Source organism: Spermophilus citellus, assembly GCF_964194105.1.
Source record: "Spermophilus citellus genome assembly, chromosome: 3".
Lineage (NCBI taxonomy): Eukaryota > Metazoa > Chordata > Mammalia > Rodentia > Sciuridae > Spermophilus > Spermophilus citellus.
This window is the reverse complement of record NC_138184.1, coordinates 159,271,120-159,294,848: the sequence shown is the minus strand read 5'-3', so window position 1 is coordinate 159,294,848 and position 23,729 is coordinate 159,271,120. Positions and strand designations below refer to the sequence as shown.

General features: G+C 34.4%; 1 protein-coding gene across 2 annotated transcripts in view; it reads right to left on the bottom strand.

Moving 5' to 3' along the window:
• IMMP2L (inner mitochondrial membrane peptidase subunit 2) overlaps positions 1 to 23,729 on the bottom strand; it is an 883,542-nt gene that overhangs the window by 794,598 nt on the left and 65,215 nt on the right. For both annotated transcript variants that reach the window (XM_081285017.1, XM_081285018.1), the window contains exon 4: positions 8,286 to 8,389. In XM_081285017.1, coding sequence (XP_081141143.1) covers positions 8,286 to 8,389 — 104 coding nt within the window. The remainder of the gene's footprint in view (positions 1 to 8,285; positions 8,390 to 23,729) is intronic.

The following is a 23,729-nucleotide window of genomic DNA, read 5'->3' as shown; positions in this document are numbered from 1 at the left end:
ATCTCAAAATCCTAGAAAAAGAAGAGCAAAACAACAGCAAAACAAGTAGAAGGCAAGAAATAATTAAAATCAGAGCTGAAATTAATGAAATCGAAACAAAAGAAACAATTGAAAAAATTGATAAAACTAAAAGTTGGTTCTTTGAAAAAATAAATAAGATCGACAGACCCTTAGCCATGCTAACAAAAAGAAGAAGAGAGAGAACTCAAATTACTAGGATACAGGATGAAAAAGGCAATATCACAACAGACACTTCAGAAATACAGAAGATAATCAGAAATTATTTTGAATCCTTATACTCCAATAAAATAGAAGATAGTGAAGGCATCGATAAATTTCTTAAGTCATATGATCTGCCCAGATTGAGACAGGAGGATATAGACAACCTAAACAGACCAATATCAATTGAGGAAATAGAAGAAACCATCAAAAGATTACTAACTAAGAAAAGCCCAGGACCAGATGGGTATACAGCAGAGTTTTACAAAACCTTTAAAGAGGAACTAATACTAATACTTTTCAAGCTATTTCAGGAAATAGAAAAAGAGGGAGAACTTCCAAATTCATTCTACGAGGCCAACATCACCCTGATTCCTAAACCAAACAAAGACACTTCAAAGAAAGAAAACTACAGACCTATATCTCTAATGAACCTAGACGCAAAAATCCTCAATAAAATTCTGGCGAATCGGATACAAAATCATATCAAAAAAATTGTACACCATGATCAAGTAGGATTCATCCCTGGGATGCAAGGCTGGTTCAATATACGGAAATCAATAAATGTGATTTACCACATCAATAGACTTAAAAATAAGAACCATATGATCATCTCGATAGATGCGAAAAAACCTTCGACACAGTACAGCATCCCTTTATGTTCAAAACTCTCGAAAAAATAGGGATAACAGGAACATACCTCAACATTGTAAAAGCAATCTATGCTAAGCCTCAGGCTAGCATCATTCTGAATGGAGAAAAATTGAAGGCATTCCCTCTAAAATCTGGAACAAGACAGGGATGCCCTCTCTCACCACTTCTGTTCAACATAGTTCTCGAAACACTGGCCAGAGCAATTAGACAGACGAAAGAAATTAAAGGCATAAAAATAGGAAAAGAAGAACTTAAATTATCACTATTTGCAGATGACATGATTCTATACCTAGCAGACCCAAAAGGGTCTACAAAGAAACTATTAGAGCTAATAAATGAATTCAGCAAAGTGGCAGGATATAAAATCAACATGCATAAATCAAAGGCATTCCTGTATATCAGCGACAAATCCTCTGAAATGGAAATGAGGACAACCACTCCATTCACAATATCCTCAAAAATAATAAAATACTTGGGAATCAACCTAACAAAAGAGGTAAAAGACTTATACAATGAAAACTACAGAACCCTAAAGAGAGATATACAAGAAGATCTTAGAAGATGGAAAAATATACCCTGTTCATGGATAGGCAGAACTAACATCATCAAAATGGCGATATTACCAAAAGTTCTCTATAAGTTCTATGCAATGCCAATCAAAATCCCAACGGCATTTCTTTTAGAAATAGATAAAGCAATCATGAAATTCATATGGAAAAATAAAAGACCCAGAATAGCAAAAACAATGCTAAGCAGGAAGTGTGAATCAGGCGGTATAGCGATACCAGACTTCAAACTATACTACAGAGCAATAGTAACAAAAACAGCATGGTACTGGTACCAAAACAGGCGGGTGGACCAATGGTACAGAATAGAGGACACAGAAACCAACCCACAAAACTACAACTTTCTTATATTTGATAAAGGGGCTAAAAGCATGCAATGGAGGAAGGATAGCATCTTCAACAAATGGTGCTGGGAAAACTGGAAATCCATATGCAACAAAATGAAACTGAATCCCTTTCTCTCGCCATGCACAAAAGTTAACTCAAAATGGATCAAGGAGCTTGATATCAATTCAGAGACAAGGCATCTGATAGAAGATAAAGTTGGATACGACCTACATACTGTGTGGTCGGGCTCCAAATTCCTCAATAGAACACCCATAGCACAAGAATTAATATCTAGAATCAACAAATGGGACTTGCTCAAACTAAAAAGTTTTTTCTCAGCAAAAGAAACAATAAGAGAGGTAAATAGGGAGCCTACATCATGGGAACAAATCTTTACTCCTCACACTTCAGATAGAGCCCTAATATCCAGAGTATACAAAGAACTCAAAAAATTAGACAATAAGATAACAAATAACCCAATCAACAAATGGGCCAAGGACCTAAACAGACACTTCTCAGAGGAGGACATACAATCAATCAACAAGTACATGAAAAAATGCTCACCATCTCTAGCAGTCAGAGAAATGCAAATCAAAACCACCCTAAGATACCATCTCACTCCAGTAAGATTGGCAGCCATTATGAAGTCAAACAACAACAAGTGCTGGTGAGGATGTGGGGAAAAGGGTACACTTATACATTGTTGGTGGGACTGCAAATTGGTGCATCCAATTTGGAAAGCAGTATGGAGATTTCTTGGAAAGCTGGGAATGGAACCACCATTTGACCCAGGTATTCCCCTTCTGGGTCTATTCCCTAAAGACCTAAAAGCAGCATGCTACAGGGACACTGCTACATTGATGTTCATAGCAGCACAATTCACAATAGCAAGACTGTGGAAGCAACCTAGATGCTCTTCAATAGACGAATGGATAAAAAAAAAAAATGTGGCATTTATACACAATGGAGTATTACTCTGCATTAAAAAATGACAAAATTATAGAATTTGGAGGGAAATGGATGGCATTAGAACAGATTATGCTAAGTGAAGCTAGCCAATCCCTAAAAAACAAATGCCAAATGTCTTCTTTGATATAAGGAGAGTAACTAAGAACAGAGTAGGGAAGAAGAGCATGAGAAGATGACTAACATTAAACAGGAGTGAGAGGTGGGAGGGAAGGTGAGAGAAAAGGGAAATTGCTTGGAAATGGAAGGAGACCGGAATTCAAGCTCCCGTTCGCCTGCTTCCCGCAGACAAACAGCTGTGACTCAGCACTAATCCATCCGGCTGAAACAACTGGTCGGCCCTTCTGATCCTACGGAGGTAAATGCCTACCGAGCCTTCATAGGTAGTGGCCACAGGTTTGAAACGGGGCTTGGGAGAGACAGTAAGGACCCACCCGTTGCATTGGTCATCCGGCAAAGGGAAACGAACTGTCGCCATTTGCAAGAGATACCACCATGGCAGAGAACTGACGTCATCAGACTGCGGCGGAGGAGATAACTGCATTGAAACCTGCGGCTACAGATGTGTAATTCCCTAGCCCTCCCTCTCCACACATCGGGGAAACCTTAAGGGCCCCTCCCAGCTCTCTCGTGAGCGCGATAGCCAGACCGAGGGAATCATTGGTGGCGCGGGAACCGAGGTGCAGAACTACTGCTCCCACCAGGGCTGACTGCTGAGGTCTCTTGCACCAGCTACTGGGGGCGTGGCTACCAGAGGGCAAGTAAAATTCACTGAGGATTCTCAGCCCCAAGCTCTACAAACTTAGGGTCTGAGGGAATGGCAAACTGGGAGAGTGTGCCCAGTCGTTCATGAAAACAGGGCTCCCGGGAACAGCAGACCTGGGGTGTAGCCAGTATTGTGGTGAGCGTGCGGCACCCGTGAGAGGGGCCTGGCTAGAAGAAAAGTGGGAAGTGACTAGACACAAGAGGAGGCCCTAGGCACTCAGGATTGGAGACTTGCCCAGTCTGGGAGGAGCTGCTGCACAGTGATTGGTTCCCACATATTGACAGGAGAAACTTGGCCTGGTGGGCACAGCGCCACCTACTGGAAGAGAAGTTAATCAAACTCTAAGACTGCATTTATTAGGTTTTTTTTTTCTTTTTTCTTTTCTCTTTTTTTTTTGATTTTGGGTTTTTCTTTCATTTTCATTTTTCTTTCTTGTTGTTTTTTTAAATTTTTTTTTACAATTAAACATTAAACCAGCTCAATGTAGCACAACCTGTGATTAAGCCCTTCTTCTTTCCCTTCTACCTCTAACTATAAACTGTAATCTTTTCCCTCATCTGCACAGCTCTGACTCCTTGCTTCTTGAAGCAATTACAGATTTAATTGGGTTTATTTTTAGAAACCATGGACCCTGTCAGTCATGATCTAAGAATATGGTCCCAAGAAAATAAAAATATCTGTGCCTGAAAAAGTGACCCTACAATCTTCTCCTCTGCCCTGATATTAACCATTTGCCCAGCTAACCCTGTTGACTACTCAGTCTGAGCTTCTGCCTCACTCGGCTGCTACTATGGCTGTGGCCTCCTCAGCAACTGCCACTAACATCAATGCTTCTTCATTTAAAGTCAGACTTGCCTCAAAATTTTAAAAGGTTGAACATCATTCTGTAACATAACTGGCCAGTACCTTTCAAAAGTACCAAGGTCATAAAAGACAAGACCAAGAACTGTCACAGACTCGAGGACTTGACTACAGACATGAAAGATAAAAATTAAATATAAGATCCTGAGTAGGACTTGCCCTGAAAAAGGACATTTATCAAAACAATGGCAAATGATTAAGGTCCGTAAATTAATTAAAAATATTATATTGTTGTAATATTGTCAATTTCCTGCTTTCAATAATTACACTATGCTTGCATGTAATAACATAAATGCGAACTCTGCCAATTTTACAACTTTCTTTACTACTATTTTAAAATGAAAAGTTAGAACACTTTTAAATGTGATTATTTGAAACTTTATTATGGAAAAGCCTCTGTTCCAGGGGACTTGTTAATGATATATTATTGTGAAATAGTGCTACTTATGTTAAGCCTGTTGCAGTAAGGCCATCACACAGGTTAATGAAAAGTCAATTCCAAGGTATAGAAAATCCACTGTAATCACTACTATTAGTTTGCAAATCAACTAAGTACCTATGATACCATGTATATATACTCAATTATACTGAGAATTTAATAACAGCAAATCATATTTTGTGTGACCTATAGTTTTATTAAATAAATATGTCTTTTTAATTAACTTTACTAAATAACATGCTTAAACAATAGCTCCACTGAGATCAACCTTTTACAGAAAAAGGGAGCTAGGAAAAGTTAACAAGATACAAAGAAGCATGTTCCAGTATGTACCTGCCTCCCTCCCCCATTCCTTTCTTTCTTTAGGAAGTTGCAGTGGTCAACAAACAAGCTCCAAACAATACTCCTTTACAATAGAAAGGACAGACAGTTCTGCTACACCATGTGTTTCTGTAACATGAACTAGCTCAGAGATTATTAGTAAAAGGAGAAAAGATCAATACAATGCAGAAGGTACATGTGTTTAAATGTAATTTTACCTCAGACCATGAATATTTTTCCTTATTAGTAACAACAACCAAAAGCCATGTATGAGAAAAAGAATCAGTGTTACACATTTAATCGTCTTCTAAAAAGTGGTTATTGCAAAGTTATCCCTGATCTTTTCTTTAAAAAAAAAAAAAACCGCACACACATTGAAAATAAACTTTAAAAAGTAATGTAAAACAATGACCATAGCATAAACCTCCAATACCAGCATATTTTGCACAAAGTTTACAATCTTTCCTCTACTTGCAACTTCTAATGACAATATCCTTCCTTGCCTTTGTATTCACAGACAGCCTCAACCCTTCCTTATATCACCTATAATTAGGCAATAATACTGCTTGGTGATTATTTGCTGTTAAGTAACAAAATGTTAATACTTTTTTCTAAGTACTTAAAACAAGAAAAAAAAGTGAAGGCAACAAATTTTCAATTTCTTATTTCATTAAAAATGCATACACCCTTGAAACCTAGAATTTTAAATCAGGATTATTTTGTTTTTTATTGTGTTTCAGTTACAAAGTTTCATAAACCTTACTAATTTAACTATGAATTTGCAAACTGAAATTTTTCTAAAAATTAATATGTTATAAATTATGATAGAAATGATGTATCTTCACACATTCTAAATATATAAAATGCCATTCCTGGGGGGGGGGTTCTTGTGTTTTTTTTATCATAAAAATATACTAACTTGTTACCAAAGATTACTAATATATCAATTAAATGTGCTATTGACATCAGTTTCTCAACAAAACGATTAAGTGCATTTTACCATGGTCTCTAAATTCAACATCCAATTATTTCAATATGCATCACATATTTCTTAGATATAATGTTCTAATGTAATAATGAAAATTACCATCTATGCTAAGATCAAACTGATGCTCTTCGTAAAGAAAGCAAATATTCAAGAGCTTTGTAATGTTTTGAGCAACCAATAAAAAAAAAAAAGAAAGCAAATATTCAATGTTGTTCAACATGGATTAAATCTATACATGAACATTTATCAAACCACCATCAATCTTCTAAAGCAGTCTATAAATTGTATGAAAACAAGGAGATGTGTCAAGAAAACATTTTTGCTCTAAAACCAAAAAATAAAACATTAAATACAGTGTGGCTTTTATGGCTTTTACACTATTACTTCAAGTTAAACAAGAATTTAATTTCTTTCTCAAAGAAAGCAACAATATTGCTTAATGATTATTTATCATTAAAATATAAAACCAACAATAAATATTCTTTTGTGTATATGACTCCAGGTAGAAACAAGTATTATGAATGTGTATTTTATTTGTACCTACCAAAGAAACGACACATAGTTGACTCATTAAAAATATAATTCACCTGGAATAGCCACAATGTATTATAATAACTGTAATTTGAATATAAATGTTTTTAAATAATTTATATAATAAATATCCATCATTTCAATATTTACGTAAAAGAACAGTGTTCTCTTTTCAACATAATCCATGATATGCTAGGATATGTTTATGAACCAATGCAACCCTGAATTTTAAGAAGCCTTTCTTACTTTTCAATTACCTATTAAAATTCACTTGCTTAGAGATAGCATGTTTCTTAATGGGGGAAAAAAAACTGCACAATTTTCTGCTTGCAGTGTAACCTCTTTCACTTGGGTAGGTATCTGCTCTATCACAGACTAAGTGAGGATGTAACCTTGTCAAACCAAAGGCAAAAGAATAATGAGCATACGACAGGCTTAACCGGCACGGAAAAGGTTTTGAAGGAGGTTGCAAAAATACTACTCTGAATGACAAAATTAAAGTACACTCCAAAGAATAGGTTAATATTGAAGAAGGTACTCAAAACCTAAAAAGCATTTAATCCCCATCCTTGGATGCCTGCCATACAAAACTCCACTCAGATTTGTTTATTTCATTAGCTACTAACTAGATTTGGTTAATATATTTTCAAATGAATCCTAGTAGAACAATCAATCTTGAAGGAGATAAACTTATGGACTATTTCCACAAAGCATTAGCCAAAGGTAAGTATGAAGAAACAGATACTGGTTTGCTTTCACTAATTATAAGTTATTATCCAATGAGAAGAAAATTATTACAATTCAAAAATAAGAAATACAAATAGGAAGTCTTCACTCAATACCAGTCTTTACTACCACTAAAACAAACAACAGTACAACTGCTACAGTAGTTACTAACCTAGTCCACTAACTTGCATAATAGAGAATTAAAGTTAAACATTTTTATAAATAGCTGAAACCAAAAGAAATTAGAAAAGTTCTGCAGTAGTCTTCTCAGTGTGTCTTACTTTTAAAATAAACAAAAATCTCAAATCTAAACCATTCAAGCATGCACTAGGACTATGTATTATATCATTGTGTCAATTATGCACACTTTGACATTCCTTTTCTACAACTAAGACAGGAATGAAATTTTTGTTCCAGACCAGTCACAGTATTTTAACAGAGAAACAGTGCCACCTTTTGGTTCTAAACAAAAGCCTCTAGTAGAGTCTTCCCAAGTTCCTTTTTCAATTAAACTGTTGATACATATAACTGTCATTAAATTTCACATCATAATTGTCAGCTAAATTTTAGCTTCAAAAAACTAAGAAACATTAAGGTAACATAAAAGTTGCTTACCGAGATGCAAAACTTCAAAATATTCCAAAGTAATACCAAATGCACATACTTTGGATCATCAGAATAATAATTTCTATCACTATTTCATTAAACACATTTTACTAAATCCAACTATGCCAATCAACTGGTGAATATCTTAATAGAAAAGGTTTTTGTAGTATCATTATATTTCAAAATTAATTTTTAAATATAGTATCTACATTTTACTCATTACTTTAATAACTGGCCACATGGTATTACCAGTGGATTCACAGTTAAACCAGCATAAGAATAAATACAAAGATAGTATGTTTCTGAATTACTTACACCAATGATACAATGTCACCACGTTGTACTTCAAAATTCCTTACTTTCCAGTGGTTCAAAAGTACCACATCTGATGACTGGCTTCCCCCAGGATTCAAAGAAGGCTAAAAAAATTAAGAAAACAGATACATCTATCATTTGTATTTTTTATATTTATTTTTTAATTGTAGTTGGTCACAATAACTTTATTTTATTTACTTTTTTATGTGGTGCTGAGGATCAAACCCAGGGCCTTGCACGTGCTAGGCGAGTGCTCTACCGCTGGACCACAACCCCAGCCCCTCATTTGTATTTTTTAATCTTCACAGTCCTTGAACTTCATAGCTTGATTGGAATGCAGTAAAACATTTTTAGAGTAGTACCTTTCAATAAATTGCTATTTTAAAGTAACTGCAAATGATAAGTTTTCAAAAGGCTCATTGGGATTCTCCATAAATGAATCAGAAAAAATAATAATAAATTACCAATGCTTTTTGAAAGAAAAAAAATGTGCTAAATATCCAAATCTTTACTAAACTCAAGTAGATAAATATGGAAAGTTTTATAAAGAATTTTAAAAGTTGAGGGCTGGGGATTTGGCTCAAGCGGTGGCGCGCTCGCCTGGCATGCGTGCGGCCCGGGTTCGATCCTCAGCACCACATACAAAACGGGGATGTTGTGTCTGCCGATAACTAGAGGATAAATATTGAGGGATTCTCTCTCTCTCCTCTCTCACTCTCTCTTTAAAAAAAAAAAAAGAATTTTAAAAGTTGAGAAAGAAGCAACCCAATCCTCCCAATATTCAGATAGGACCCAATTACACAATAGCTCAAACACATCATTGTTCCATCTGGTGAAAAGAGGAAATAATCTCAAATCAACCAACCAGCAGAAGACCCTTATAAAACTAGAGGTAGCAAAAGAACCAGGAAATTGGATAATCATTTAAAATGTAGGGATTTCCAGGCTGGAGTTGTGGCTCAGTGGTAGTGCGCTTGCCTAGAATGTGTGAGGCACTAGGTTTGATTCTCAGCACCACATATAAATAAAAAATAAATAAAAGTCCACTGACAACTAAGAAAAAATATTCTAAAAAAATGTAGGGATTTCCCATCTCAATCTCTCTTTTCCCAAGGGATCATATTCCAAGGGATCTGGTCCCAGTTTGAGCCTATAATGGCTTTCATTCTAGGACTAGGACAAGTAAGTGTACCTATGCCTAAGAATAGATGGAGGAAAATGTTGAAAAACACTGTGTAAGAATTCATCTGAAGGAACCACCTACTAGGCACAAAAAATATGAATGAGGAATCATAAAGCCACCTGCCTTTTGGACAGGGGTACTGACAAAGTCAATGGATAACAAGTCTAAGACTTGAGGTGAGAATGGTGGGACAAAAGAACAAGAACTAAGAAATTTTCCATGGTTGTCTGAGAACATCAACATGGGAAGTAACAATTTCTGTGGTTATGGGAAGGGTGCCAAACACCTGCAGCTCTCTGCCTTCACTGAGAGGCAGAGGAGACAAAACCACAGCAACCAAGGCAAGCAAGGAAAGCACTGAACACCAAGCAAAAGCCAGTCCCTGGAGTAGCAGTAACATTCTCTTTCTTAAAGATTCTTAGAATCATTGGTAGATTTTCTACAAAGTAGACATGGGCAAAGATGAGAAAATTTGGTATGAAGGCTATCATCATGACCTTAATTTTGATGCCCCAGGTTTATGTAGCCAAAAATTGTTGGTTACCCTTGGAGATCTGAAATAATCCCAGAGTTTTCACCAACTTCTTGGTATAATAATTTCTAAATCTCTACCTTCATATTTAATTTCTCTAGCATCCCACTTGATTTTTCATCAGTTCCTTTAAAATAAAAAGTTTCTTATTTTCCTACATCCTATGCACCACTTTCCCAGTCCAGCTTAAAATCTTAATCATCTGTATCCTTCCAACCAGTCACCAAGCTAAAGAGTTTTGTTTCTCATCATAATGTCTTTCAGCTGATTTTCTTTTTTCCACCATCATCATACCTTAAGCACCTCCATCACATAACTAGATAGATATAACACTAGTAGATACAATACTAATCAACCTCTTCTAACTCTAATGGAAGGGATTCCATTTTCTTTCTAGCTGTGTGAGCTTGAGGAAGTTATTTAACCTTAGCATGCCTTTCTGTACTGGGAAAATGGTGATAATTAGTAACTATTACACAATTAATAATTAAATAATAGTCACTACCTACAGAGTACTTACTATAAGCACTATTCTAGTAATAATGAATAGACATTCTAGGTGGTTGATTTGTGCAAGACAGTGGGGATTTAAAAACACTAACTTATTTGGTGAGATCATTCATTTAAAGTGTTACAGCAGCTCTTGGTCCATAATTTACCTCTCAGTAACTTCTATTACTGATATTACTGCATCCCAATTTTAATTATGGGCAGTTTCGTATCCTTTTTCCAGTTCCCTCTTTGCTGCATTCCTAAGTAAGGAACAGAGCTGAGGCATGGAACAAGCCCGAAGAACTTTACTGGACCATGGAGCTAAGGCATGGAATACCTGGTGTTGAAATAGCATGATTAGATTAAAAGTTGAGATTTCACAGAGTTCATTAGCTCTCATTCAAATTCAAATCTATTTCAAATTCTCTATCTCCCTCATCCTCTTTGTCTCTGAATTCTATGTCTTGTGAATTCCCTTTCCTTATTTCTTTCCTCCTATAAAACTGGTGTAAGTGAAGGTGGCCTAGGGGGAGACATCTGGGCTCTAGACAACAGAGGGAAAATTTTCCTCCCACTGCTCTTTCACCATTTTTTTCCTTGCCATCAGAATAATGAAAAACGAAGATGATTTAATTATTTCTGATTCCTTCCCATACCCTGACTTTTATTGGTGTTTCTAAAAGTTTGTGAATCTTTTAGAACCATAAATAAGAAATGAATTTTATACTACATCCAGTACATGCACAAACACACGTTTAAATAAAATTTTGCAAAAGAATAATTACTTTGCTACATATACCTTGATTTTTTTTCTTAATCTGTGCTTTTAAAATTCTATCTATATCCAACTATATTGATTTCAAACTAACTATATGGATCTTGAACATACAAATAGCTTTGCAACCCAGTGTTAAAACCATGCTCTAAGGGCTTAGGGTATGGCTCAGTGATAGAGTGTTTGCCTAGCATGAGTGAAGCCCTGGATTCAATCCCCAGCACCACTACCACCCCATCACCAAACATACATGCGCGCGCGCGCGCACACACACGCACACACACACACACTTATATAGTATGTGTAATGCTTTAGATGATTCTTCCTTAACCATTGTCCTTAAAAATTATTTAATTATTTATCATTTCCAAGAATGATACCTTTAGTTCTTTTATCTGTCTCTAAATTCTTTCTCTAGAAAATGTCATCAATATTTTCAGTTTCAACTACTACCCATAGGCTGATGGCTATGAAATGCATAATCCCAAGTGATTTTTCTCCTTCTGTAAACTAAATTTATAGCAAGCACTTCATATTACAATACTGAGCATATTGTAACTTTTTTTTTACTTATTATTGGTCTTTACAACTAAGCAGGAAGCACATTTTATTCATCTTACAGGAATACTTTCCTAATACTCATCTTCTCCCTTTTCCCATCCTCAGTCACAGGTGATCAAAAATCCCAAGTTCCCTACCATATGTGATTATTTCTATCATACTATATTTAAATGTACATTATAATTACTCCTTAATCTCTTTTTCCAAGAGCCTTTATAAACATCTAGGAAACAGATTTTTTTCCCTAGGTTTGTGTTCTTGAGTTCCAGGCACTTTGAAGGAAATTAACATATTTAAGTAGAAAGAATAAAAAAAATAGTGAAATTCCCAAGCACTTCACAAATTAACATGCCCCAAACAGAGATGTTATTCCATTCACCTTAGCCACTCAAATATATTGCTTTATTACCCTCTTTGGTTAACAGTAGCACCATTCATCTGCCCCCCATTCTAGAAGACTCTAACTTCAATTTCTATTCTCCGGGACTCCCATCCTCAGACTTTCCTTCTGCCAAATTCAAATGCCCTTTCCCCACTTTGAAAATTCTACTCATCTTTCAGAGTCCAATTCAGTTCACTCTTTTATAAAGGCTTTTAAAAAGAAAAAGAATATTATGTTAATAAACAAAAGAAGCCTACAGTCAGTTCTCTTGTAAGACTTTTAAAAATTATATTCTGCTGCTCCCTATGGAGCAATTGAATCCACCTTTCCCTTATAGAATCATTTTTCCCAACTTTTCTTAAACTAATTGTAAGACACAAAAGGTAAGGCACTGTAAACAAAAAAATCAAAACACTTATACAGAGGGGAAAAAATCCCAGAAGGAAGCGTCTCTAATCTCAAACAGTAAAATATTAGAAAATCATCATTAGCATATGGAAGAACTATGTAATTTTACAAGAGAAGCAATAGAGTTTTCTTTTACCTTTCCTCTCCTCTGCAAGGTGGAATTAATTATTCCCCCATCGATAAACCCATAGCAACTTAGGTAAACTTCAGTGATTATACTTAATAGGTATCTGCCTAGAGATATGACTCTCAAGTGTAAGTTTCCCATATTTTATTCATTTTTGTATACTTTATCCCAAAGGAAAATATTTCTATACTTGTAATTCCAAAACATAAAAGCTCTTAAAAGAACATTATAAACTACAATGGTTCCTAAACATGTACATTATCTAAACAATATACACATCTCTATCACTGAAAACATATTTGGATAACTGGTAAAAAAAAAAAAATTCTATCTCTTCAAGTTAGGCAATGTAAGCACTAGTATTAAAGTATAACACTGCTTTATTATTATTACCCATAATGAAATAGTGGTAATCACAACAATAAAATAACTACTATTCATTTATGAATCTGAGTTAGACATCATAAAGAAAAACCTTCTTAAATTGGAAAAGTGTTTCTGTAGCATTACAAAAACCATGGTTCTCTGCAGTTCAATAAAACATTTTATTTTAGAGAATACTTTCTAACTTTTCTAAAACTACTTTTAGGAAAATCCACTAGCTTCAAAATGAAAATTTAAATGGAGAATTTAAAAAATGTAAATTAGATGATATTCAGAAAAATTAGTAAAGATTTTTTAAAATATTTTTTTAGTTGTAGTTGCACACAATATCTTTATTTTATTTATTTATTTTCATGTAGTGCTGAGGATCGAACCCAGCATCTTGCACATGCTAGGCAAGCACTCTACCACTGAACAACAACTTCATCCCCAGTAAAACACGTTATTGCTTTGAAATTTTGTATCTTGTTTTTTCTTGTGGGAATAGCAGTATATACTTCAGACAGAGCAAGGAATCATTTCAAATCAGAGAAGCTAGAACAGAAAACCAAAATTAAAACCCATAAACTTTGATAATCTTGTATGACAAGTATGTTTCTTTGTAATGTTGTAAATGTTTTAAATCCTAGATTCCCAGAAACTATATCAAATTATAAACAATAAAGATTTTAAGCAAAAAATAATCTTAATTTAGGAGTTTCCACCTATATTTCAAAATATGTGACATTGCTGTTAGCAATAAAGGAAATGTCCAATAGTAAAGGTAAAAACATTATAAGGGTTGGATTCATTAACAAAGAATAAAGGAAGCCCAGCAGGTGGTCTGCCTGGACTTCCCTTCAAAAACTTTCACTCTCTCACAAATTCAATCTATTCTTGTCCTTCTATCATGAACTGCTCAAGTAAAAAAACAACTTAAGGGACTGGGGGTATAGCTCATTGATAGAGCACATGCTTAGTATGTGCAAGGTCCTAGGGTTTGATCACCAGCACTTCCAGGAAAAAAAAAAAAAAAAAATTAAGTCAAACCTGGAGAAATTCAAATAGGTTTTATTCTAAATACAGAAAATTATTTTAAGTCTTGGCTCCATTTAATTGCTAGCCACATTACCTTGAGCAAATAATTCAATAGTACTAAGCCTCATTCTTCATCTATAAAACCAGGAGTACAGTACCCCTATCTCATCAGATTACTCTGACAAAAAAAAAAAAAAAAAACAACCCACTAACCCTTCCTAATACAGTACATAAAACAGTCTAGCAGTCAGCAAATATGATAATGATGATGTTGACAACAAAAGAATAAAGGGACAAAATAAAGTACAGCATTCCTTCCATAAGATCAAGACAAATTAAGCTTTTTCATAGTTCTAAGACCTTTCTCATTTTAAACATTAAGCTGGAAGTACCCACACAGAAAATTCTACTCCTCATTTCTAAATCATTAGTATTTCTCCACTTCTTTCAAGCAATAAGTCATCATGCTTTTATTTTGGAAATAAATTCTTTTGCCTCTAGGAATTAATCCAAAAAAATGTTTAATGTGCACAAGTATAAAGTTATAAATATCTCTGAAAATATTCCACCTATGTTTTAAGCTTTCTTTTTCAAAAATAAATACACATATTAAAAGATGTTAAAAATCTGGTTGAGATTATGATCTTCTTTTCCCTTTTCTGTGTAGTTGCATTTCATATGTTTTAACATTTATGATAAACAAATATATCTTTTTGGAAAATTTTTAAGTTACACTTTAAAAAGCCAATTTTATATATTTCTTTTTTTTTTTTTTTCTTTTTAAAGATTTGATTTTTATTCTACACAATGGGACAAATACATACTATACAGTCCACTTTAAGAAAGACAATATAAGTCAGCAGAGCTCAACAGATGCTAATATTTCATGCTAAAGCTAGAGAGAATCAATATGGAATCAGCTCTCCAAACAAGTAAAACACAAAAATTGGACTTTAATGTTTATCTCTGGTCAAAAACTGTTAAAGAATTTTTTACTCCTCCCACAAGCAAATATTATTGTCAAGGTGTCCTAAATCTTCAGCTTGTGTGCAAGTTTAAATCATATAGAAGTTTTGAGGGAACTTGTGCTTTCATTTAGAAAAATAAAACTCCCCTAGGGAATTAAACAGAGTCAAGATAGATTTCTTGCCTGATAAGATTTAGCTGAAGCTAACAATCAGTAAATCATATTATTCTGGGTTTTTTTTCCCTTTTTTCCACTATTTCCTAATTTAAAAAAATAATTTTTAAAGTCTCTGATTCTTGCCTACAGTCTACCAACAAAGCTTGGTTTTAACTTATTTGAAAGCAATGCTTTTAACCTTTTCTGGCCTATAAAAGCACCACCATTGGTTATACACAACCTACAAATTTTAAATATCACAAATTTAAAAATTTTTAAATTTTAAACATTTTATGCATCTAAATAAGATAGTCCCCAAGAGCAGTCATGAAAAACTAACAGTATCCTCCAGACTTCTTTTACAGAAGCATTAGAGAAATGGTCATGGGGGGAAACTAGTAGTGAAAGAATATAACAGATGGGGCTGGGGATGTAGATCAGTAGAGCATTTGCCCAGCATGCATGAGACCATAGGTTCAATACTATATATATCATATATCGTATATATACATATGCATATATATATAATATATACACACATATTCAGATACATATATGTATGTGTAAATTTTATAAAATACACAAATACACAGATACATGTATGTATATTTTTATAAAATACATATAGCTATATATGTGTATTTTATAAAGTATATATACATGTATCTGTGCATATATGTGTATGTATATGTGTATGTAGGAATGCGTGTGTGTGTGTGTGTGTGTATACTATTTCAATTTGAGATATTTCAAACTGAAATTGTACTATTTGTTTAGAACATTTTTAAGACAGCAACACTAGCCAAGAGGCTAAAATCTAATTAAAATAAATGTATGTTTTGATTATAGTATTATTATTACTGGATAGCACACGTTTTAAAAAATGTAGATAAAATCATCTAAAATGTCATCTTTCTTCCCTTGTTTTTCAGGGGTCTCTATCATTTGCATAGTTCTAGAGTTCTCAGATTTATCTCACTAGGTATGCATAACAAAATGGACTAAATATACCCAGTCAGAGCAAACCTTTTAGTTAAAAACAAAGCATTCCTCTCACATAAAGGGTACCTATCACCTCCATAATGCTTGACCCCCCACCCCTTATAAGGACCATCCATTTAACTCAAAATATATACATTTTTTTTTTTTATTTTAGGGCTCTAAACCCAACAAAACCCTAGTCACATAAAATTCCACATTAAATGCTAAATGAAAGAAATTCAAATAATAAAGCATTACCAGAAATGTATATTTATTAAATCCTAGTCGCACCTGATGCTTTATTATGTGTAAATGAGTTCTCCATACCTGTTCCAGTATCCAGAGGCTCCACCAGAGAACACCTGGTGGTATGTGACCTTCCTAGTGCAAACTCCTCTTCATACTCCAGAGCTCTAGCCCCAATCAGTTACCACCCCTGCCCTTGATCAGACAATTCTGCCAGTCGCTCTCTGTTCACACATGTAGACCTTGGATTTTACTCAGGTCAAAGTGAAAGGACAAGAGGACAAAAACAAAAAACAAAAATGCTAACTTGGTCAAGGATGTAAAACTATAAAAATCTATTCATGTTTTCTTTTCCTCACTCATTCATTCATCACTGAAAAAAAAAAAAACAAATGAATTCTGACTCTGCCAGGCAATGGATTTTTTGCCCTCCAATATCCAGATATGGATCCAACAACATTTTAATCTGACAGATCTTTAAGAGTCCCTTTTTAAAAACTGTATTCTATTCTCATTCCCTTATTTACTGGTAGTCTTATATTCTCCACTTTAAATTGAAGTGAACATTTTCATTCTTTTAGAATCTCTCCATGAAATTTTACTCACATAAAAATAATTTTTATGTCTACAGATACTATAATTTCTTACTTTTCCTTTTAAAAGAGATATTAGTTTTTTTTTAAAAAAGTAGAACATATACTACATTAACTTGGAAAAATATTGAGTTTCTAGTTTTTCATTCTCCTAATCTTAACTGTATGTTCTACTAGAGTAATATATCAAGTTCTACAGGCACTCCCATATATTACTGGTAGGAATAAAAATAAGGTAATTTGCTAAAATATACTTAAAAGTCTATAAAATGATCTTATCCTTTGACCTCAAAACATATTTTAAAAGATGTCCTAAGGAGGGCCTAGGGCTGTAGCTCAGTGGTAGAGCACGTGTGAGGCACTGGGTTCATCCTCAGCACCACAAATAAATAAATAAATAAAGGTATTGTGTCCATTTACAACTAAAAAAAATTTTTTTTAAAGTTATCCTAAAGAAATGAGTAGAAATATGTGAAAAGATATATGTACAAAGTTGTCCATCACACATTATTTATAATACTGAATAATTGAGTCAACTTTAATACAGTAATATCCATTTATCTATCCATAGTAATATATTCCAAGACCCTCAGTGTTACCTAAAACTCAGTACCAAACCCTATATATACACTATGTTTTCTCCTATACATATGCACCTGTGATAAACTTTGTAATTAGGCACAATACGAGATGAATGACAATAACTAATAATGTAACTATCAAAATGATACAATGTAATAAAAATTATATGAACATCATCTCTATCAAGGTATCTTACTGTACCATAGTCACACTTCTGATGATGATGTGAGAAAACACAATCCCTTTATGATGAGACAAAGACAATATGGAAGGCATTGTAACAAAGCATTAAACTACTATTAACCTCCAGAAATAGTCAGGAGGAACACCAGGAATCCACAATAATGCTTCCCAGTTGACCAACAGTAAATGAAACAACAGGAAATAAAACTTCAGATAAGGGGGGACTATTATTGCATCAATAATAGAAATCTAATTCAACCATGATTTAGCCATTGTTAAACCATGTAATATATGAATACAAAAAAAATGGTTAAAGAACACATCAAAGAAATATTAATACATAAGGATAGGCAAATAAAGTGAGGTTGTGATAAATTTTTTTAAATGGTATGATACAATTAGGGAAGGAAGGAAGTGAGACAGGAAAGAAGGAAGAAGAAAGGAATGAAGGAAGAAGAAAGGAATGAAGGAAGGACAGAAGGAAGGAAGAAAATTCTGCAAAAGAGGAAGTAACAATTCATAGTACTTTGGAAATTCAAACTTTGAAGTCATAAGACTGGACTTAAATCTGTGTAATCTTCAATAAGTAATTCAGTTTCTCTGATCAAATTTCTTCATTTTTTAAAATGGTATAATTATAGAACATTCATCATGCAGTTATGGAGAATATCAATTAATGTGTTAAGTGAATACCATATCACAATGACTGGAACACTATTACTATTCAATACATTTCAACTGTTACTATTATTATATAACAACATTGAAATAATTCTGAAAGGTAGTATTGATTGTTATTTTGTTTTGTTTTGGTTTTTTGGTATTTCCTAAGTTTTCACCAGTTTGCAATGTTTTTGTATAAGAAAAAAAAAAGCAATTTGTTTTTAAAGGGAAAAGCATCTGATTTTTATATCTTCTTATAATATTTTTAAACATTTATTTTTTAGTTATAGGTGAACACAATACCTTTATTTTTTTTAATGTGGTGCTGAGAATAGAACCCAGTGCCTCACAAATACTAGGTGAGTGCTCTACCTCTAAGCCCACAACCTGAGTCCTTCTTATTACAAATATCTTTGAAATTCATTTTCCTTTTTTAAAACTTCTTTACTGTTTAAGAATCACTTTAATTCAGATCACTGCAACTAGATTGTAAGCATAAAATCTGCAAACTTCCTGGCTCATTATACAATAAGACATGAACATTAAATATGTGTATTGTTTCTTACCTAATAAAATAGATTTTGAGTCAGCTATTGTGATTTACAGTTCTAATTAATCATGACAAGGAAGAGATCATATAAAATTAATGAAACACAAATTTTACATAAGTAACATTTCTAATATTAACAAAAAGATGATTTTCTATATGTAACATAAGTCAGCTACATGGAAAGGCTCCCACATACATCTGTATACAAACAAATCTTTAACTCCTTCCTAAAATAAGGAAAGAGTTCTTTATTTTACTCATTAACTGTTAAGTCCTTCATTTCTTTTTTTTAATTTTTTAATATATATCATTTTAGTTGTAGATGGAGACAATACCTTGATATTTTATTTATTTATTTTTTATATGATGCTGAGGATCAAACCCAGTGCCTCACATGTGCAAAGCAAACACTCTACCACTGAGCCATCACCCCAGCCCTCTTTGCTTTTTGTATTAGTTCATTTTAGTTATACGAAATTTTAGCATTCATTTTTACATAACTATACATGAATACTATATAATTTGCTATACTTCCATCCCTGCTACTTCCACTTTCTCTCTCCCCTCTTCCCCTGTCCCCTTTCCCCTCCTCTACTGATATTTCTTCTTTGTTTTTTGTTTGTCTTCATATAACTTTTTTTGGTATTATTTATTTATTTTTGCATTACAATTCTTAATACACCATTATATCATAATTTATCATATCTCTGATTATATATAAGGTATGTTGACACCAAATTTGCGTTTTCATACATATATTTTGTATAGTGATGAGGGTTTCCTTTGACCCTCCATGCTATTGATATTTCTTCTATTTATTTACAGATTTTTTTTTAATTAGTACCTTGTGGATATACATGATGGTGAGATTCACAGAGGTATATTCACTTATGTACACTGGAAAGTTAGGTCAGATTCATTTCACCATTCTTCCCTTTTCCCATCACTTCTCCTCCCCCTCAATCCTCCTCCTCAACTCCACAAAATTCTCCCACCCTTTTCTTTCTTTCTTTCTTATTTTGGCCTACCAGACATATCAAAGAAAACATTCAAACTTTACTTTCTAGGTCTGGCTTATTTTGCTTACTGGTCTCCAGTTCCATCCATTTACCAGCAAGTGCTATAATCTCACTATTCTTTATGGCTGAATAATACTGCATTGTGCATATATACCACATTTTCTTTATCCATTCATCTGTTGATGGGCACCTAAGTAGGTTCTGTGGCTTGGCTATTGTGATTTATGTTGCTATAAACATTGATGTGGCTGCATCCCTACACTATGCTGATTATATATCTTTTGGATATATACTGAGGAGTGGGATAGCTAGGTCATATGGTGGTTACATCTCAATTTTTGAGGAACCTACATACTGCTTTCCAGAGTGGTTATACTAATATGCAGTCCCACCAACAACATGAGTCTATCTTTTTCCCCATATCCTCACCAACATTTATTATTATTTTTATTCTTGATAATTGCCATTCTGACTAAAATAAGAAATCTCAATGTCATTATTCCTGATTGTTAGATATGTTGAACATATTTTATGTTTTTATTTTATATAACATTTTATATTTTGTGAGCTTATTTCTCTTAAAAGACCCAGGCTGGGCAAATATCCAACTATTGTACTTTGACTCAGTGTGTCCTCTGCTGTTCGCAGTATCAACACCATTTTGAGGGAAGACACTGAATCTTTTTTATTTACTACAATCACTTGAGAACAAAGCCATTTAATATTCAATCTTATGAACAATAAAAATTTGTTGACTTTGTTCTCCATAGTTCCTCTAAACCAGGCATAAACTTGTAATTTCTGGAATAGATAAATTAAATAGTAAAACTGCTGTCACATTAGATAGGGTCTGAAAGGGGGAAGAGAGAAAAAATGGGCAAAAGAAAGAGAAAACAAAACAAAAAGGATAGAAAGGAATAATACATACCAAAGTGAAAATAAGAAAAAAACGGATTAGGGGGTTAGATTTTGAGGCAGTAGCAGGTAGAAAAAAAAAAGAGGGAGAAAAAAGGGGTGAGAGGAGCAAGTGTAAACCAGAGTTAGGAAAACAAAAATGGAAAAATTCCAATAAACGCTTTAACACATTAGAAGAAATACAATCAAATGTGTTGAGGGCATAATTAGCTGTGAGGGTAAAAAGTATCAAATCAAAAAGAAGAGTTATATATATGATCAAAATTTATGTTAGAACTATTTATAGTAAATAATGCCAAGGTGAGAAAAATTCTTATTGAGTCTTAGTTTGGATTTTGTCAAGATATGGGATCTTTAGAATATGTCCATCATTCTCTGGATCTCTCCAGAGGGGCAAAAGGAGCTACTCCACTAGATGCTGTGAACTTCTATCAGCCAGTTATCTTTTATCAGTCCAGGGTCCTCAGGCTGGCTGCTTAGAGGATGAAATGTTGTGTCTGCTGGCTGTTTTTATCGTGTGCAGGAGCTCAGGATGCAGGCTCTTGGCTTCCTTCCATAGGAATCTTTTCAAAGTGTCATGAAGCCTGGTGGCTGATAGCTATCTATAAACACAAGTCCTGTGGTTGTGGATTCCCTGCAGGTGATCTGTGATACAGAAGCATCCCCTCCTGACTGACACAGCTCACCAGGTACTTTCCTTACTAGTGGTCTTAAAGAGACTGAGCTGGTTCATCTGGGTTCCAGCTTCCAATGACCCAGGTTGTAAACCACAGGTGTTGCTTCCCTCTGCTGACTGGGATTGAAACAGGTTTTGGTGTGACCAACTTAACTGGCTGGGGCCATGATGTAGACACTGTCCCTCTCTACTGCCTGGGACACAGGCAGCTTCCTGCTGTAGCCAACCTCCTGCCACCATTCCTTTCAGATGTCCAGAACAGCAGGCAGCTTCCTACCATGACCACCCACTGGCTATAGCTTCCATTCCTTTTCACTGCCTGGGACTGAACCTGCTTTTCCACCTGAATCTGAGCTCTCACTTCCTGCCCCTGGGATCATGGGCATCTGCTTCGTCTCTTCCTAGGCTGTAGGAAGCACTGGGTTAAGCTAGTCCTTCCAGAGGCAAAACTGTTCCAGCCCCTTCCTCTTGTTCAGATGGAGAAGGGAAAAAGATTTCAATAACTTTTGGCTAATAGAAATCCATTTATGAGTTATTTCTAGACTGATTATTGAGACATCTCACTGCAGACATGCTCCTTCTGGTTCAATTTGCTGTTATCTGTAGGTGGGGAGATGCCACATTGATTTAATTTCTTCTCTGGAGGCTGGTTTGCTATGGTTTCCACAAAATGGCTACCATCCCCAGCATGACTTTTTGTCCACATTTGGGTTAAACTCCTTGATCTTCAATGATCATGCTGCTTCTGTGGCATTTTAACTTGGTTTGCTTTTCTTTCCAGGGAGTGAGCTTATATGCTTTTCCCTTCCCTCCTTCTCTCTGTTGCCTCTCTTACCTTCTTCCACCCTGGTCCAGTTGAGGGTTAGTGAACTCTGCCCTTATTTTCTGCTCTAGTAACCAAACTTTAAGTCTCTCCAGGTCACAGACTGTCTAATATTGAGTCTTTCAGCATGTTTTATATCATCCACCTCTCCAGTCTAATTGCTCCCTCACTACCCCCCTGTTCTATTATGAGATCTGGGATCCCTGCCTAGCTCCAATCTACCATCTTCCCTTCCCTCTGCTAAGAAATTCTAGCCCAGAAGAAACTACTTTCTCTGTGATATATCCTTCTTGATCTAAAAAAAATAAATGCTCTACTAGGGAATGAAATAGAGTAAATCATGTTACATGCATCTATAAATATGTCCAAATGAACCCCACTATTATGTATAACACACATTTTACTAGTAAAGATAATAAAAATTAAAAAATAAATAAATGTTCATATTAAGGTATGTAACTAGCTCAACAGATGACAAAGCTTTTAGAAGGCTGCCTGGATGATCTCCCAGAAGAACTCCAGAAGGGCCAAATTCCTACAAACAGGTACAATAATGCAGCAATCTATTCACAAGCTTATAAAGTACCTGTGAACAAATCTTTAAAGACAGACCATGGATTTCAGACCCTTTAGTTATTCATTATTGAACATGATACAGTATCATATCAGAAAAAAAATCACCATTCTAACAGTATCAAGAAAAATTTTGGTCCATGGTCCTCCTGAATTACAAAGATCAAAGCCATTAGAATTGAGAGGTTCAAATGCATAGGAAATAAACCACCTATTGAAAAGTGTTGTGGTGGATTAAAGCTACAAAAGTATATAGTTCTTATATTACTCATCTAACACTTCAAAACAAACCAATACAAATCCTAAAACAAAACTCACTTATTGGCTCATGGTTCTACAATGAAAGCTCTGCTTGACTAGGAAGTTCATTAGTCTGGCTGGAAAGACTCAGGCAGTCAAGGAGGTAGCCGTGTACCAAGAAGACAAGCACCATTGTGTAAGTATCTAACAAGCATCAGTCTGCACATTTGCCGATATTCCACCAGCCAAAAAGAATAGTAATGACATAGCCAAGCCAAGAAAAAATTTAGGAGCAGACTACACAAAGCTCAGAGGCATGATTCATGAGGACTGGTTTAAGAAGGAACATGAATGTAACCATCTATCAAAGTTCAGCCCTCTGAACCCAATGAATCATATCCCACCCATACACAAAA